Here is a 17221-nt window from a genome sequence, read left to right as displayed (position 1 = left end):
AGGGCTATTCTGACATTTAAAACACCTGATGTTAGGTGTGTCTAGCATAGTGCTTTACAGTTTCTAGGAGAATAAAGTTATTTTCAGATTTTAAGTATCTGCCATATATTAAGAACAGGATATTTGACACTGCCATACAAATAAAATGTATTTCAAGTGAAAGAAGGAAAAAAATACTATGTTCAATTACAATCAAATGTCATTATCATTTTTCTCTTTCCATTAGACCCAATGTAAAATCCAGACTAACATAAATGACCCATGCATATGGTTTCATTATCTAGCAATTAAACCGAGGACAAAACTAAATTTACCTAGAAACTTTTAAAAGTTAGAAACTGAGAGGTGTGTGGGTGGCTCAGACTCTTGATTTCGGCTTAAGTCATGATCTCACGGTTCGTATGTTCAAGCCCCGCATGAGGCTCCACGCTGACAGTGCAGAGCCTGCTTGGGATTCTCTGTCTCCCTCTCTCTCTGCCCCTCCCCTGCTCGCTCTCTATCTCTCTCTCTCTAAATAAATACATAAACATTAAAAAAAAAAAAGTTAGAAATTGAAATACACAATGTAGAAACCATAATATCTCAAACACCTACAAATGTCAACATCCCCACCCCCCCAAAATGCTATTAGTTAAATCTACATGATATAAAAAGTCTCACAGTAGAATAATAAAAATTAAAAGAACAAATACTGATAGAGAAATTTACATTTTTTTCCAAATAAAGATTAAAGCCTTATCTATGTGCAAAGTACATGGGAAAGAACCAGAGTAAGACACCCTAGTGCTGCCACTCGATTATCACTTATTGACCTTCAGCTGGTCATATGACCCTGCTCAATTTTGGTTTCTTTAGTGGTAAAGTTAAAACAATACCATAGCACTGTGCTTACCTACCACAATAGCAGAGAATGATTACTGAGGAGAAAAACAAGAGAGGTATGCCCATACAACTCAAGAAGTCCACTTTTCTAGAATATAAAAGCTATATCTAACAAAAAACAAATTATCACTGCTAATTTCCAGGAAGAGGAACCTTGGTGACTAGAGACAGGAGCAAAAGGATTATTCTTAACTGTATACTCTTTTATATGACACTAGAATTTTGAGTTATATGAACTAGGTATATTCCAAAATGAAAACAATTGGTTTTCAACTTTAAAAATTTAAAGGCTAAATCTAAACAAAATACCTGGAAAGTGGTAAACACCTACAATGATGGAAACAACTAACATTTAAAAATCAGACTTTTCATATATCACTTACTCATCTATCTGAAGGTCCATTGCAGTGCTAATCCAAGCTTTGGGAATATGGCCTGACAGGAAAAAAATACAATGCTATAAACATAAAAAGTTAATAAATCTTAATCATACTTTGTAACATGAGGTTGATGAGATGACCAAGTAGACACTAAGACCTGGGTCAAAACGCTAGATTGTTTGATCAGGAATGGGCAGGAAAAGAGAATAATTTCTAAATACGGGAAGTCCTTGCTTTGCACAGGTCTGATTATGCATATATTTCAGTCATATTTCAGTGGTGGTTTAGTTAAATCACACTAGTCCCCCAACAGCATAATTCAAATTTCAGTTGCCAATGGTATATTTACAGTGAGCAACTGAATATATTTCCAGCTTCTCAGTACACAAATCAGTATGTAGATAATGGAAACACATCACAATCTGTGACTAATCACATCCCTTCTTTCTAAGTCTGTTTGTGATTGGTCACTGACATCTGTTATTCAGTTCAGGCGCAGACAGCAAAGCATAACATTGTGTCGCCTCCTTGTTTCCTATGAAAAGCCCACATGACATTTTATAAAAATGAATAACTGAAAGAAACTGGCCCAAAAGACCCAAGTGCAACAAAGAAATGAAAAGTGCTAACATATGAAATGAAATCTGAATGGAACACGTACAGAGTTCTAGAAGAAATAGTTGACCCCGGAAATAGTCACACGGCTGCTATGTCAGCCCAAATGTACAATGGTGGGGAAACATCCAGGCTGAATGAAGATAGTAGGTTAATAAAAAAACAACAAGGTGTTAACATCAGAATGACAGTTGTAAGAGCTATGTAAAACAATGGGTTATATAAACTAAGGATGAAAGAAGTGGACAACAGAACAGCCCATACCCAGTAAAAACAATTCTATAAAATGATTCCATAGAAAAAAGTAGGATCAGAAAGTTATGCAGATATCCCCTGCTTTTTGAAAGTTCATGTTAGGGGCGCCTGGGTGGCGCAGTCGGTTAAGCGTCCGACTTCAGCCAGGTCACGATCTCACGGTCCGTGAGTTCGAGCCCCGCGTCAGGCTCTGGGCTGATGGCTCAGAGCCTGGAGCCTGTTTCCGATTCTGTGTCTCCCTCTCTCTCTGTCCCTCCCCCGTTCATGCTCTGTCTCTCTCTGTCCCAAAAATAAATAAACGTTGAAAAAAAAAAAAAAAAAAAAGAAAGTTCATGTTATGCCACTTCGCTTTTATGAAAGGCCTACGCTAGCACTTGTTCTAACTGAAAGAAATCCAAATTTATGAAAAAGGCAGAAACGTGCAAACAACATTCAGCATTTGTTCTGCACCAAGCCAAACAGCTGCTGTATAGAGGCAGCACACCCTGAGCAGCAAGAGCAGCCCCACCAGGCTCCTTCCTGCAGCTCAGCATCAAGCCTCCAAAGCTTTGAACTGTGTCTGTGAGCATCTGTGCTTTACCTCAATTTGTTTTGTGCATCCATTAGCAAGATGCGTCCTAAAGTATCAGAAAAGCCTAAGAGAGGTTATTTTGGGATACTCAAAAATCTTTCCATATCAGGGTGCCTGAATGGCTCAATCAGGTGAGCATCTGACTTCAGCTCAGGTCATGATCTCAGGGTTCCTGAGTTTGAGCCCTGAATCGGGCTCTGCGCTGACAGCTCAGAGCCTAGAGCCTGCTTTGGATTCTGGGTTTCCCCCCTCTGCCCCCTCCCCGGCTCACACTCTGACTCTGTCTTCTCAAAAATAAACATTTAAAACAATTTTTTTAATCTTTCTATATAAATCAACAGTAATTGCTTCTTCACTCTGTGCCATTTCAGCTTACAAAAAGTTTCCCAGGAACACTCCACTTTCAGATAATGGGGGAAACCTGTAGTCTGAAAACAGTATTTTAGGATGCTGAATTTTGATTATACTATTATATGTTGCTATTGAGATTAATGTTTTCCATTCATCTTGATCTGCCTCATTATATTAAATAAGCTATATTTCTGTGCTTAAAATTCATGTTAATAAATTCTATGTTTCCCTTAGCAGCAGGATATTCTAGTATATTAGTACCAAGTTACAAAAGGTTATAAAAAAAGAGTATGTTATTTATAGAATGACAAAATGACATATATTTTCTTCTTTTTTTATCATGGTAAAAACCACACAACAAAATTAACCAGCTTAACCATGAAGCGTACAGACACTATATGCACCTTGTGCAACAGATCTCCCGAACTTTTTCACCTTGCAGACTGAAACTCTCTACCCACTTAGCAACAACTCTCTTTTTTCCTTCCCCCACACAGCCCCTGGCAACCACAATTATACTTTCTATTTCTAAGAGTGTGACTGCTTCAAGTAACACCTCATGTAAATGGAATCATGCAGTATTTGTCTTTTGGCAACTGGCTTATTTCACTTAGTATGTTGTCCTCAAGTTTTATCCATGTTGTAACATATAACAGGATTTCCTTCTAAGGTTGAATAATATTCCATTGTTTGTACATACATTTTCTTTAACAATATTTTCCCTTAACTTAATAAATACTCTTTAACAATCTAAACATTGAATCAGGCTAGTCACATACCTACAATTGAGAAACAAACAAAACCAAAAATGACTTGGTTAATTGACATTTTCTGAGCTGTGAGCTAACACATACACTGTATCAAAAAGCAGAAATTCTTACCAAGAAAATAATACACAATGCAGAAATTTCTAATCAGGAACAGTGATTCCACACAACTATGCTTAACTAACAAGAGCAGAGATCTCCTGAAGCGCAAGAACTTGTATTGCTGAGAAAAAAAAGAAAAACAGAATCAAAGGACACTTCCAAGTAGAGGTTCTAGTTCATTCTAAAGCAAACACTAAAACAGTCCACATAATAAAAAAAAATAATAATCAATGCATAAAAAGATGAAGTTTATTCCAGAGGTAAAAAATCAACAATTTCTGATGTTAAAATATTTAATATTTACATATACAACATCTCATTAATAGGAGATCAGAAATGACAAAATTAACAATATCTATAGTTATACTAAAGACTATGGAAATAGAGTGTGTACATACAAAAAACATGATAATCACAGCAGCAGCAGCTGACATTCTTTGGCCGCTTAGCAGGTACCAGGTACTACTCTAAGTACAACGCTATGAAGGAGGTTCCATTATTATCCTCATCTTACCAATGAGGAAGCCGAGGTGCGACTTAACCAATTTAACAGCTAGCAAAAGGAAAATCTGAGATTTTAAACCAGGCAGGCTGGTTTCAGAGACTACAATCTTCTGCATACTACCTCTACACTCAATGTTTTCAAATGCTGTCTATAAGAAAAATAGGCAGAAGACACGAGACTGAGTCGGGAGACCTGAGTTTCAGTACTCCTCTCTGTGTAGCACTGAGCAAGTCATGTCTCCTAATTATCTGTGAGATAAGAAGGCTGACCCAGCCAAACAGTGCATTAATGGGTATCTTCTATTCTAATCATCTAAGAGAGAAAAATCAATTAAAAAATATGAAATGCTTTTTTCCTGGAAAAAAAACAAACTACACTTCTTGTAAAATAAGGCTTGTTTGCTTCTTTCCTCTCCCCTCCCTGCCCCAAAAATGCCAATGGAAAAATATTTTTAAATTATTGGGCAGAATCTAAAGGAAATTTAATGAAGCAAAGATGAATTTCCCAAATTCTGGTGTTCTTTTCTGCTTCTATTATGGCTGATCCTTCTTTAAGGAATTTCAGGAGCTAAAGAAGAGCAAATAATTATATTACTCAGGTGGAAATTACAGCTTCATACAATGTCTGTGAACTCCTACAGTATCTTTCAAAAAGCATCCCATATGAATACTTGGTCACTAACCACACAGTTTCAAGTGTCCTGGTTTATTTGGATATATTCAAAGTCCAAGATACAGAGTGGCACAATTATGCACAGCCCCTGGGTGCTACCTTCTTACCTCGATCTCCCAATAGAAAGGCTATAGTTCCTATACTGTTCCTACTGAAGCTCTCACCTCAACCACTACTCACAACTATCCAAAGAGGTTAGGCAAAGAGGTAGGCATATCAGTAAATATGCAGAGAATAACTAATAGAACCTCTTCGTGCTCCCCAATTCCCTAGTGGGTTTCTTCTGTGATGTGGCTATAAACTACCCTTCACTGAGTATTAACTATGTGCCAGGCTCTATAAATCTTATCTTACTTAATACTTTCAGTCTTGTTGGCCTAGAGCTTGCCAAGCCCTGTCCTGATGTTCATCTACTTCTTTGTCTCCTACTCTATGCTGATGTTCTGTTTTTCCCCATCAGTCTATCATTAAGAACTCAATAAGGACAATGGAACTGGTTGTAGTTCTATAGGCTAGTTTAAAGAAAAACAAATAGGCTAATGGTAAATTGCTTAGAATTAGATTTTTAAAAAGAGCTAATTTTTCATACTGTTACATGAAAACAGCAGTTACTGAATAATATGTACCATATAAAACTTTATGGAAGCTCCATCCTACAAAATATATATGGAAGCTCCATCCTACATATATATAATATATATGTAACTATACAGTAAAGGGTTTAGCAGAACATACACTAAACTGGTCACAGTGATCTCTGAGGCAAAGATTGAGATTGGCAGCAGAATGACTAAAGGAAACTTTTGTTTTATCGACGGTATTGGAATATTTTATAATAAAAATAGTGTTACCACTCTACTCTTAGGACGTAAGCTGACAGGCAGCACCAAAAATAATAATGATGGCGATGCTAATAATAATGCCGTTATGCTTATAAAAAAAAAAAATTTAAGGTCTAACATTCTCTGGTCAGCTTGGCCAGTTAAAGAAAAAAAGTAAACAGCTATTACCATCATCTCATTTTATGGAGGTTCAGAAGAACAAATGGGCCTGATCTCACTTTAAGCTTGCAAGTTCCTATCAATATTGCTTTCCTTAGCAACTGAAGTGCATAAGGAAAGGTCATACGATGTGCACCATGCTCTTAGGGCTAATCAAAGAAGGCTAAGCTATTGTATGTTCCTTCCCCATCAATCTTCTGAAGAGGCAAATCTATCCAGCCAGGCAAAGACAGTTACAAACTTGGTGGATGAGAAACTATGATCCTGGTTACAAAGATCCATCATTTCAACTACTCTTGCCAAAAACCTGTACCTCCCTTACTCCACTGCATCCACCCATAAAACCCCTGTTCCAACCATCCCCGGGGCTGGAGAATAACACCCACCTGGGCAGACCAAACAACACTGTTCCTGTACACTCATGGTTATGAGAGATGCCCCCAAAAAAGATTTTGGCCAAATACAGAATGGCCCAATGTTAAAAGTTAACGTTCTGCCAAAGTTGAATCTGAAGCCAAAGCTGAATATTACCGTAGCTCAGTCGGTTGAGCATCTGACCTCAGCCCAGGTCATAAACTTGTGGTTCACAAGTTTGAGCCCCGCATTGGGCTCCCTGGAGCCTGCTTCGGATTCTGTGTCTCCCTGTCTCTCTCTCAAAAATAAATAAAAACACTAAAAAAAAAAAAAAAAAAAAAAAAAAAAAAACTTAAAAAAAAAGAAAGAAAAGAAACTTCATGGGCATAAAAATAAATCTAAATTTTTATCAAAGGACCGGGCGCCTGGGTGGCTCAGTCAGTTAAGCGTCTGACTTTGGCTTAGGTCACGATCTCACAGTTCTGGAGTTCGAGCCCTGCATCGGGCTCTGTGCTGACAGCTCGGAGCCTGGAGCCTGCTTCAGATTCTGTGTCTCCCTCTCTCTGCCCCTCCCCTGCTCACACTCTGTCTCTATTTCTAATAAAATAAAATTTTATCAAAAGAAATTACAAAAACTTTAGTAGTAAAATTTTACAAATGTGACATTACTGGGGCACCTGGGTGGCTCAGTCAGGTAAGCGTCCAACTTCGGCTCAGGTCATGACCTCACGGCTCATGAGTTCGAGCCCCACGTCCAACTCTGTGCTGACAGCTCAGAGCCTGCTTAGGATTCTCTCTCTCTCTCTCTCTCTCTCTCTCTCTTTCTCTGCCCCTCCCCCACTTACACTCTCTCTCTCTCTCAAAAATAAACATTTAGAAAAAAAAGAAACAAAAAAACAAATGTGACTTTACACAGCGGGAACCCTCTACCGGCAGGCACCATCAGTTACCGGACCGTTCCTACTTGTGCTCTTTTGCCATCAACTGAGGTTCATGGAGGAGAAAGTGATTTCGGGGTATCTCGTTTTTCTCTAACATGTTTATTCTTTATGTTCTTAATTACATTTGGATCAAATATGATTTAGCATGGATATTTCTGTACAGAATTTGGGGTTTTTTCCTCCTAAAATTTTAAGGTGGCAAAGCTGACACTCTGCTTTTAATTCATCTTCTCAAGATGTGAGGAATTTCTAACCAGGACTCTTCCTTCATACACTCACAGACTGCAGGGAGGTAAGGGCCAGCTCCTGTTCTTTTTTTTTTCATGTTTATGTATTTTTGAGAGAGAGAAGCAGAGCATGAGCAGGGGAGGGGCAGACAGAGAGGGAGAGAGAATCCCAAGCAGGCTCTGCACTGTCAGTGCAAAGCCCAACGTGGGGCTTGAACCCACAAACTGTGAGATCATGACTGGAGCCGAAACCGAGTCAGACGCTTAACCGACTAAGCCACCCAAGTGCCCTCGCCAGCTTTTTCTGTGAGCGCTATCTCCTTGCAATAGGTCTATTTTTAACAGATCGTTCTCATGGAAGCAACAGGCATATGGGACCTTCAGTGCAGTCAGGAGAACCCTAATCTACATTCTCACACTCTCACGATACATCATTTGTTTGCACATCCCTCCCTCCCCACCAGACTGGGTCTCAGTGGGAAAGGGCTGGTTCTAATAGTTTTGCTCCAAAGCCCAGTCCTTAGCCTGCCACAGCACAGGAATGAAGCGAGTCAGAGCACAGTCAGGAAGAGTGGGAACAGTCTGGAGACAGCCTTCACGCCACAGGAGAAATCTCAACCAATCTTTCTCCTGCCAAAGGAGGTGGTTCTGAGTTCCACCAAAGATTCCTACCAGATTAGATTTTTAAAAACCTAACTGAAAGATAGTTTAAACTATTCAGTCAAACCAGTCAAACTGTTTGATTTATTTAAATACACCATGCCTCATTCTGGAAAAGATCTGAGACAGTAACTGGCATTCTGTACTTACGTGAACATCCTCAAGCCCATGAGTTCTTAGGTGCAAAAGGAAGCTGGCAGCTGCACAGAAGTACACTGCATGAATGTCATCCTCCTCCTCCCCCAGCCCTGCTAGGTCACAGCAACTGCCACTACCTAGCAGCGGGGGAAAGAGTGGGGCAAAGCAGTATCCTCAGAGTGGCAGTGTGAAGGGCAGCTACAGCTCTCAAACATATGCTAAAGTCTCATGAAAACAAATCACTCTTCTCCAAATGGCATTTTGATGATCTCAGTCCTAAGTTTTGTTGATCAAATCTTGAATCAATCAGATGAGGCCAGTTATATACACATATACGAAGGCAATTTTAATTCTGCTAAATTCTGACATAACGTAATGCTCAAATGATATCTTACCTGTATGATAGGAAATGGAAGATAGTTCATGTTGTTAATAAAATACAGGAGACTGTAGCTATAGCCCATAAATGCACCAGCCAGGAGAAAAAACAGGTGATACTCATTTAAGCAGGTTTGTGCAGCAGGACTATTTAAACTGGAGAGAAAAAGGTTATTAATTCAACAGTCAAGGACACAAACCACTGTTTTAGAAAGCTCAAACTTTGACATAATCACTTAAGACATGCCCCAAATGCTAACTAAATGGCTCATTTTGGGTTAAGTGTGGGCAAAAGATTAATAAAACCCTTTTCCGGATGCATGAGAATTTGACCTCTCTAAAGGTTAACTCCTTAGCTCTTCCTGTGGAAGTCTGCCAATGGGAAGAACATGCCCTGTGATAGCACGCAACACTGCTTACAAGCAGGTACGCTGCATTTGGACTGAGAGCTAGAACTAAACGGTGCGTGCCTGCTAGAGAGGTCATGCCTTTGGCCTTCTCTCTGTGCTATCTCTTCTAAAGGGGCAATCCCTCAAGAGGACCCTTTTCACTAAAGAAAATTTATCACTAGGGAAAAAAAAAAAAAGCCCTATGTAATAGTAACTGGAGGGGGCGGGGGGGAGGGAAATCAAGTATTAAGTAGTACTCGTGAACCCTAGATTTTAAAGGCGGTAAAAAATAGGGAACTTAAGACTACCGTAATCTTTTTTTATTTTTAAGCTCAGAATAGCAACCTGAAATTTTTATCAGGGCCATGTGTTCAAGAAATGTATCAGTTTCAAAATGATAAAAGGACTACTGAAGAAGGTGGTTGTAATTATTTTAAAGTTTTTTCTTCATTCTCCCCACACAATCCTTCCTTTAACTCCAACCTAAATGCCACCTCCTCCAAGAAGCCAATGATCTTCCCTGCTTTCTGAACTGCCACAGGTTTAATGTGTACACATTACTTTCTTATTCCCTCCCACTTCACATAAATTCCTATTTCTCTTCTATCACATCCATTTGTGCCATGTCTTAATTCCCTTACTGTTCCTAACTCTCAAAGACCTTATAGTATATGTGTGAATCACTCTCACAAATCCAACAGCACCTGGCATAGCACCTTGCACAGAAAACGGTTTTAAAAAAACTACTGAAATTCAACAAGCATAAATATCAAAAACATCTGATGTTATGTATAAAAGCACCTTCCGTGTAAGTCTAGAATAAACAAAGAATGCCCACAAACTATTAACCTATACAGGTCACCTTTGGATTAGTAACTAAACAAGTTCCATAGAGAAAACAGATTTCATATTACCTCTCAGTACCAGTGCAGGAAACCACAAGAAAACCGTATCGACCCTTGGTTATCACTGCAGCACACCAAGCCACCATCATCCCCATTGCAGCATGAACAAATGAGTGCATGAGCTGCTGAGGGTGAATGATCTTGCCGATCAGTGCCAGTCTGGAGCAGGGAATGGAAGGCACAACTGCAAATAAAGCACGTTACTGTGGCTTTATAATCTGTAGCATATGAGATCAGGGGACACGAACCATATCGTTCCCTCTCGTCCTTGCACAGATATTCCAAAGGCACAAGGAAACCCAGAATCAATGTGAAGTAAAGAAAAACTCTAAATTAAGAATTCTAAGTTAAAATAATTAAAATAGTTTAATCAAAATAGTTCAAATACTGTCTACCCTGCCAACCTTGTAGGTGCCAAAAAAGAACAAATAATGATCATTTTTGAAAGATAGTGCTTGCCCTCTGACAAGTTACCTTTACTTCAGCATTTGAACTTGTCAATATATAGCCCAATTGTAAAAACTAAACCACAAACTAGGTAAATGATGACAACACTGAATACTAATATAAATGCTTGTACAGGAATTTCTAATACTTCTGATAATCAAAAACAGTTTTCAGGAAGTGTGCTAGGGCAGGTGAGTGTGGGTAGGAGGGATATTGACTTTGACTTTTGAAAACAGCTAGCAGAGGGTTTCCTGACCTACACATACACACATTCTTTTCTTTTTTTAATGTTTATTTATTATTTTTGATAGAGTGAGCTGGAGAGAGGCAGAGAGAGGGAGGGACAAAGGATCCAAAGCAGGCTCCATGTTGACAGCAGAGAGCCTGACAAGGGCTCAAACTCACGAACTGTGAGATCATGACCTGAGCCAAAGTCAGATGCTCAACTGACTGAGCCACCCAGGCGCCCCTATACATTCTTCTTTTAACAGATTCCAAGTAAAGAGAGAGTAGAGAGATGAAAAATTCCTGTGAAAGGAGAGGGCTTAGGTGTTTTACATTTGGAGAAAGAGATTGCTATCCCCTCTCCCTGCCCCCCAGAAATGCCCATGAGACCCACTGAGCATGCAATTGACTTATAACGCTCTGAACATACCAAAGCTTCTCATGTCTCTAAGCCTTTTTTTTAAGAGAGCACACGAGTGAGGGAGAAGGGCCTAGGGAGATGGAGATAGAGTGAGCGAGCAAGAATCTTAAGCAGGCTCCACACTCAGCATGGAGCCCATCACAGGGCTCGATCCCACGATGCTGGGATCATGACCTGAGTTGAAACCAAGAGTCAGGAGCTCAACCAAGCCACCCAGGTGCCCCTAAGCCTTTCTATGTGCTTTATCTTTTCCCTGGAACATCATTTTCCTTCTCCCAATTAATACAACTCATCCTTCAAGGCTTGGTTTAAGCATCATCTCCTCCACGAAGCTTCCCATGCTGGGTAAATGTGTTCCTATATATTCCCATACTATCCAGTGTATTGTAATTGAATATGTTTGATTATCTGAGATCCTCTGGGGACAAGTGGGACCATAATACTCATCTCTTATCCCCATACAATGTATGGCACATAGAATGCTTTTGAAGGAATGATTCAAAGTGACTAATCAGGCTTTAAGAATGACAAGCTGGACAGCCCTAGTGTGGCATCTACATCAAGATGACCTGAGAATGTGGGACTGTGTAAAAGAGCACAATGCTAGGGAGAGTTGTGTATGGCTTGAACAGAAAAAGAGATCCATCAGCTAGGCGTAAAAGATTAAGAAAGCAAGAGAAAAGGGTATATATTATAACATCCAGAGTAGGACTTGAAATTTTATCCCATCTCTAAGAAGCAACTACTGAAGAGCTAAGAGAGGGATGATGGTATAGTCAAAAAAAGAAGTGTCAGAAAAAGCTTCTTACAGTACCATAAGGACAGATGCAGGAATCAGAAAAGGCATAAAGAGTAAAAAGAGAAACCGAAAAAAATACAAAGCTCTGGAATCTAGCAGGTGATTTTCCCAAGGCAAAACATACAGTTGTTGTTGTTTTTTTAACTATAGAATTATAGACTTTTATATTTGAAAAGGACCTTAGAAATCATCTGGTCCTGATCTCCTACCCTATAAAGGAGTTATTTTTATAATACATCTGCTGAGTCACAGCTTTAACAGCAGCTGTAAACTATTAAAAGGCCTAAATTTTGTTATTGTGGTAAAATATACAGAAGTTGACCATTTTAACCATTTTTTCCCATTTTAACCATTTTTAAGCATGTAGCTCTGCAGCATAAGTTCACTCACACTGTTGTATACCCATCACCACCATCCACCTCAAGACTTTCCCATCCTGCCCAACTGAAACTCTGTGTCCGTCAAAGAACAGCTTCTCATTCCCTCCTCCCCCAGCCCCTGCAACCATTATTCTTTCTGTTTTTATGAATTTGATGACTCTAGGAATCTACTATATAAGTGAAATCATATAATATTTGTCCTAAGAGCTCTAAATATTTTAAATAGGCTTCACACCCAACATGGGGCTTGAACTCATGACCCTGAGATCTAGACCTGAGCTGAGATCGGGAGTCAGATGCTTAACTGACTGAGCCACCCACGTGTCCCAAACCTCTAAATATTTTTAAACACAGAGAAACTGGCATTCAAATAAATTTTTAGTTAAAACATTCAAAGCAGATGATTCTGTATAGATATCTTAAACTGACTCAAAATGACTCAAAACAAGCCTGTTATATACACCTACATACAAAATGCACTGAGTATGCCCTTAATAATATAAAGTCACATATTTTTAAGACAATTAACATTTGAAAACTCACCTGCATAGAACTCCACGTTAAAAATACTTATTATTACTACTACCACTGACAGCAGCAGGAGGTAAAAAATTACATAGGAACTATATAGATCATTGAAAGAATCTAAAACACAAGAGAGATGAATTAGTAAATTCATTCAGTCATGTAGTCACGATCAATACACTGCAATAGAAAAGGGGTCTGAACCACAGCTGCAAGTTTCATTGTAAAAGTTATCTTTTCTTTAAGAATTTACTCATACCCTGCTGACAGGTCCTACAGAACATCAACTCAAGAACTACAGTGTGAGTTACTTACACCAAGCTCTGGGTCCTTTAAAATTATACTAGAATTTCCTTTAGATGATCCAGATGTTAACATCAGACAAAATACTACCATATGCAAATGTATTTCATCGTGTGAAAGAGAGAAGTACCACATTTAGTAATATACCAACAAGGTTTCTTTTTAAAATGTATAAATAGTATTTTTCATATCTCTTCTTAATAAATGCAATTAGCTCCTACAGCAAAAAATGTAACATTTCTGGAAACAGCATAATGCATAAATCATCTAAGTGAGCTGAATTTAAAAAATTTAAAAATCACGGTATTCCTGTAAAATACTAACATTCACATTTTAGAGTAGTCCGAACAAGCAAATATTCCATTTCAAAAATATGGCCAAGTTTAAAATATGTATGTGTAGGGGCGCCTGGGTGGCGCAGTCGGTTAAGCGTCCGACTTCAGCCAGGTCACGATCTCGCGGTCTGTGAGTTCGAGCCCCGCGTCAGGCTCTGGGCTGATGGCTCGGAGCCTGGAGCCTGTTTCCGATTCTGTGTCTCCCTCTCTCTCTGCCCCTCCCCCGTTCATGCTCTGTCTCTCTCTGTCCCAAAAATAAATAAAAAACGTTGAAAAAAAAAATTTAAAAAAAAAAAAAATAATAAAAAAAAAATAAAATATGTATGTGTATATAAAACACCTAAAAACATAAATAAGAGAAATAACAAGGAAATCTATTTGGTGTATAGGCTGAGACTTAATAATAAAACCTATAATTTTTAGGAGTATAATTTACTGACCAAGATTAGTAAAGAATATTTGTTAAGTATTCACAATTAAAGCCAAACATTATACTGAACTAAAAGAATGAAAGAACTGATTCATGTGACTAGAAATAAGAAAGGGAAGAGCACAGTTTCTCTGAAAAGAACTTTGTGAGCAAAAGTTGAAAGAGATGAGAAACATTTGATGAGAAAAATGGCACAAACCAAATCCCATTTGGAGGGAAGGTGTTACTAGGATTAAAAAACCTTTGCCCGTGAAATGGCAAAAAGCTTTTCTTAAGTGCCAATTCAGAACAACTGGTAATGGTTCTCGATTTCAGTGCTCAATACTCGGAGGTTGGGACCAGACGGCCAAGATCAATGAGCGATGCAGACTCAGGCAAGGTGGTTACAGAAATACCTGCCATCCCTGTGCTGGCTTAAGGCTTAATTTTATCTGCCTTGTAGAACCCCTGCAAGAAGTGACTGAGGTGTCTCAACAAAAAACTTAACACGACTATAATTCTTTAGCAGCAATGTCTCCAAAGACCACAAGGTAAAGCTTCTGACTCCCTGAAAATCGGCATTTTCTTCTGAAAGTTAAATCAACAACACACTTTCCACTTCCCAAAGCAAAAGAAATTTGTCGTTCTTGTTGGGGAGAGGGAAATAAAAAGAATTAAGAGTATTTGTGCTTCTTAGCCTTAGGCAAGAAGCTTTACACTTTAAAGAGTTCAAAACCTATCCTGGCAACATTTCTCTTTTTAATTCTAGTGTAGCATAGTGGAAAAACACAGGCTTTGAAGTCAGAGACCAATGTTCAAATTCTGGTTCAGTTACTCGCTAACTGTGTGACTCTGCACAGACTTATACAACCAAGTCTCAGCTTCTTCATTTATAAAGTAGGGATAATACCTCTTTATTATATAGGGTTGTAGGAAGGATAACAGCTAATATACTTAAGGTGCTTAGTACAGTGTGTGGCACACAGTAGATGGCAATAATTGGTCGTATTATTAACATAATCATATTGTAATAAATGTAGTGACTTTTTTGTCTCCACGGAGAAACATTTAGTCTGCTCCAATCTTTTCCTCCTCATCACTCTTTGCATTTAACTCTATGTTTCTTAGTCTTTAACTCTTTCCCCCTTTTCTCTCTTCTCTTTTTCTTATTAATCACAATATAGAAATGAAGTAGTCTCAATTTTAGACAGGTTTTTTAAAGAGACAGATGTCATATTTTCTATTCCAAATTTTTAAATAGATAAAAGGAACAGTTCTGGTCCTTAAAAAGACAATGTCAAAAAAAAAAAAGCAGTAAAAAAGACAAACAAAAATTAAGGTACGTTTTCATTTATGTGACCTTCTAATTATCTTTTTGCTTATGTGATAATACAGTCTGACAGGTTTACTAATATTATTATAGAGTGAAAAGGTGATTCATAAAGGGAGCCTTAAGATTACCTCAAGGTGAATGTTTTGCCATATCAATATAGGCAGTGATGAAAAACAAATTATTTGATAACACAATTTTTATGCTGAGAAGTAGGTCCTGTAAATTTGATTTCCCCAAACTGAGTACCACTTACCAGACAGCCACTGAATAGGATGAAATAAATCAATGCTGCTGAAGATTATAAATACTGTGGTACAGATGGGTAGAAGCAGCACTGACCAGACAATACTCGCAACTATCGTCCAGCCCAAAACCTATAATTAAACAAAATCCCTCAATCATGAAGTCAAACTATTTCAGTTATTCCAGTTATGCAAATCCTACCTTTTCATACAGGACGTTAAACACTAATATTTACACCCAGATCATAACGGTTACTCCTATGAATAACACTGCATACGACTACAGAATCTTGTAATTATCACTGAACTGATTCTTGTATTAGTCCAGAGTCCAATGCCACATTAAAGATCACACTTTGGGGAAGGGCAGGAATTGTCTTATCTAGTTTTACAACTGTATTTTACAGCAACTTGTATTTGTCTCTCTAGGTTTAACTGATAGATATGTTAGTATCTAAAAGATGTATACACTGTATGGGAATCATCTGCATATCGTAATTGCGTTTCCATTATTAGCTACAGCAATTATCAGGCAGTTAATGCATTGTATTCATGTGTGATCACCAGAGCCTGCCACTTAAGAGACCCAAGATAGAATGCCGAATAAGTCAATAGAAGAAGAGATACTGAGGGGTCTGAAGAAAGAAAATGACAATCGGATTTACATTTTGGAAGGTAAAAACACTCTCGTGTTTGTAAAGTGGCTATAATGAAGATGGATCAGAAAGGACAAGACCCACAAGAGACAATTAGGAGGCAGTCTACCACAACTGCCCACAGCCAAAGTTTACTGCCTGTGCCTGAAGGAAGGCAGTGGCAATGGGAACGTTTTGAAAAGAAGAACTGCAGCCATGTTTTCTGTCTACTGAACACCAGTCATGGATAACATAGGTGATAAAGAACAAGTAAAACTTAAGGACTCAAAGCGTTTAGCTTGGAATACAGCCTCTGCTAAGACCACACCACAGTCTTTCCAATTCTGGACATTCCTTCCCACTTCTTAACCCTAGTAATCAATAAGCTATTTATTTTGCACCTACTAGGTAGACTACCCCTGCATGAAACTCCTGCCCATTCCCTGCCCCAATTCCCACGCAGGTCATCCCTCTCATTCCAACCAGCTTCCTCTTGGGACTCCTCTCCCACCCCATAACAAGTCACTCAGGACGTCCCGCTCGCACACACTAATCAGCTTTCCTCAGCCCGCTCCGCCCACCCTATAACCAGATTCCACTCGGGATGCCCCCAGCACATTCCCGTAATCGGTTCCTCGCGTCGCCCCCTCCCCACGCGCTCCCCACGCTACGCTGGAGCCGCCCTCCACCCACCCGCTCACCGCGCACGCGCGTTTAGCACCCGCCCGCCAGGCCCCACTGCAGCGGCGGGACGAGCGCGCGCCACAGCGCGCGCAGCACTCACGCGCCACAAAATGTCCCGCGACCCGCCGGCGGAGAGGCGACTCGCAGCCGTGGCCATGGTGATGGCGGCCCCAACTCTGAGGGGTGCAGGAGACAGTGTGCCCGCCCGCCACAGCAGTTCAAAGGGAGAAAGGCCCCACGAGGACCCTGTTGGGGCTGCCTCAAACGCTGCCTGAGCGAAGCCCGGCCCGGGCCCCAACCAATCCCTTCGAGGCTTCTTCTGGACAGGCGCAACGCGCCAGAACTGCCCCACGGACACGTCCCCCAAAGGGAGCTGGGACTTCAGGACCC

At 39.5% G+C, this 17221-nt stretch overlaps 1 protein-coding gene across 2 annotated transcripts in view; it reads right to left on the bottom strand.

The window, feature by feature from the left end:
• The window catches only part of NDC1 (NDC1 transmembrane nucleoporin), a 45652-nt gene extending 28432 nt beyond the window's left edge, over nt 1–17220 (bottom strand). The window contains exons 1-7 of one of the 2 annotated variants that reach the window (XR_013557601.2): nt 16932–17100; nt 15524–15644; nt 12909–13010; nt 10103–10277; nt 8817–8955; nt 3936–4044; nt 1266–1317 (exon numbers count right to left, since the gene is read on the bottom strand). Coding sequence is in view for 1 of the 2 variants with exons in the window: in XM_078451890.2 (XP_078308016.1) it covers nt 1266–1317; nt 3936–4044; nt 8817–8955; nt 10103–10277; nt 12909–13010; nt 15524–15644; nt 16932–16988 (755 nt within the window). In the remaining variant the exon portion in view is untranslated. Of the gene's footprint in view, nt 1–1265; nt 1318–3935; nt 4045–8816; nt 8956–10102; nt 10278–12908; nt 13011–15523; nt 15645–16931 lie in introns of both variants that reach the window. The other variant, XM_078451890.2, reaches the window with a different exon arrangement.
• Between the last annotated feature and the right edge of the window lies 1 nt (nt 17221).

Source organism: Panthera onca, chromosome C1 (assembly GCF_046562875.1).
Source record: "Panthera onca isolate mPanOnc1 chromosome C1, mPanOnc1 haplotype 2, whole genome shotgun sequence".
Classification (NCBI taxonomy): domain Eukaryota; kingdom Metazoa; phylum Chordata; class Mammalia; order Carnivora; family Felidae; genus Panthera; species Panthera onca.
Note: the sequence above shows the minus strand (reverse complement) of the source record. Positions and strands in the feature narration are given on the sequence as shown.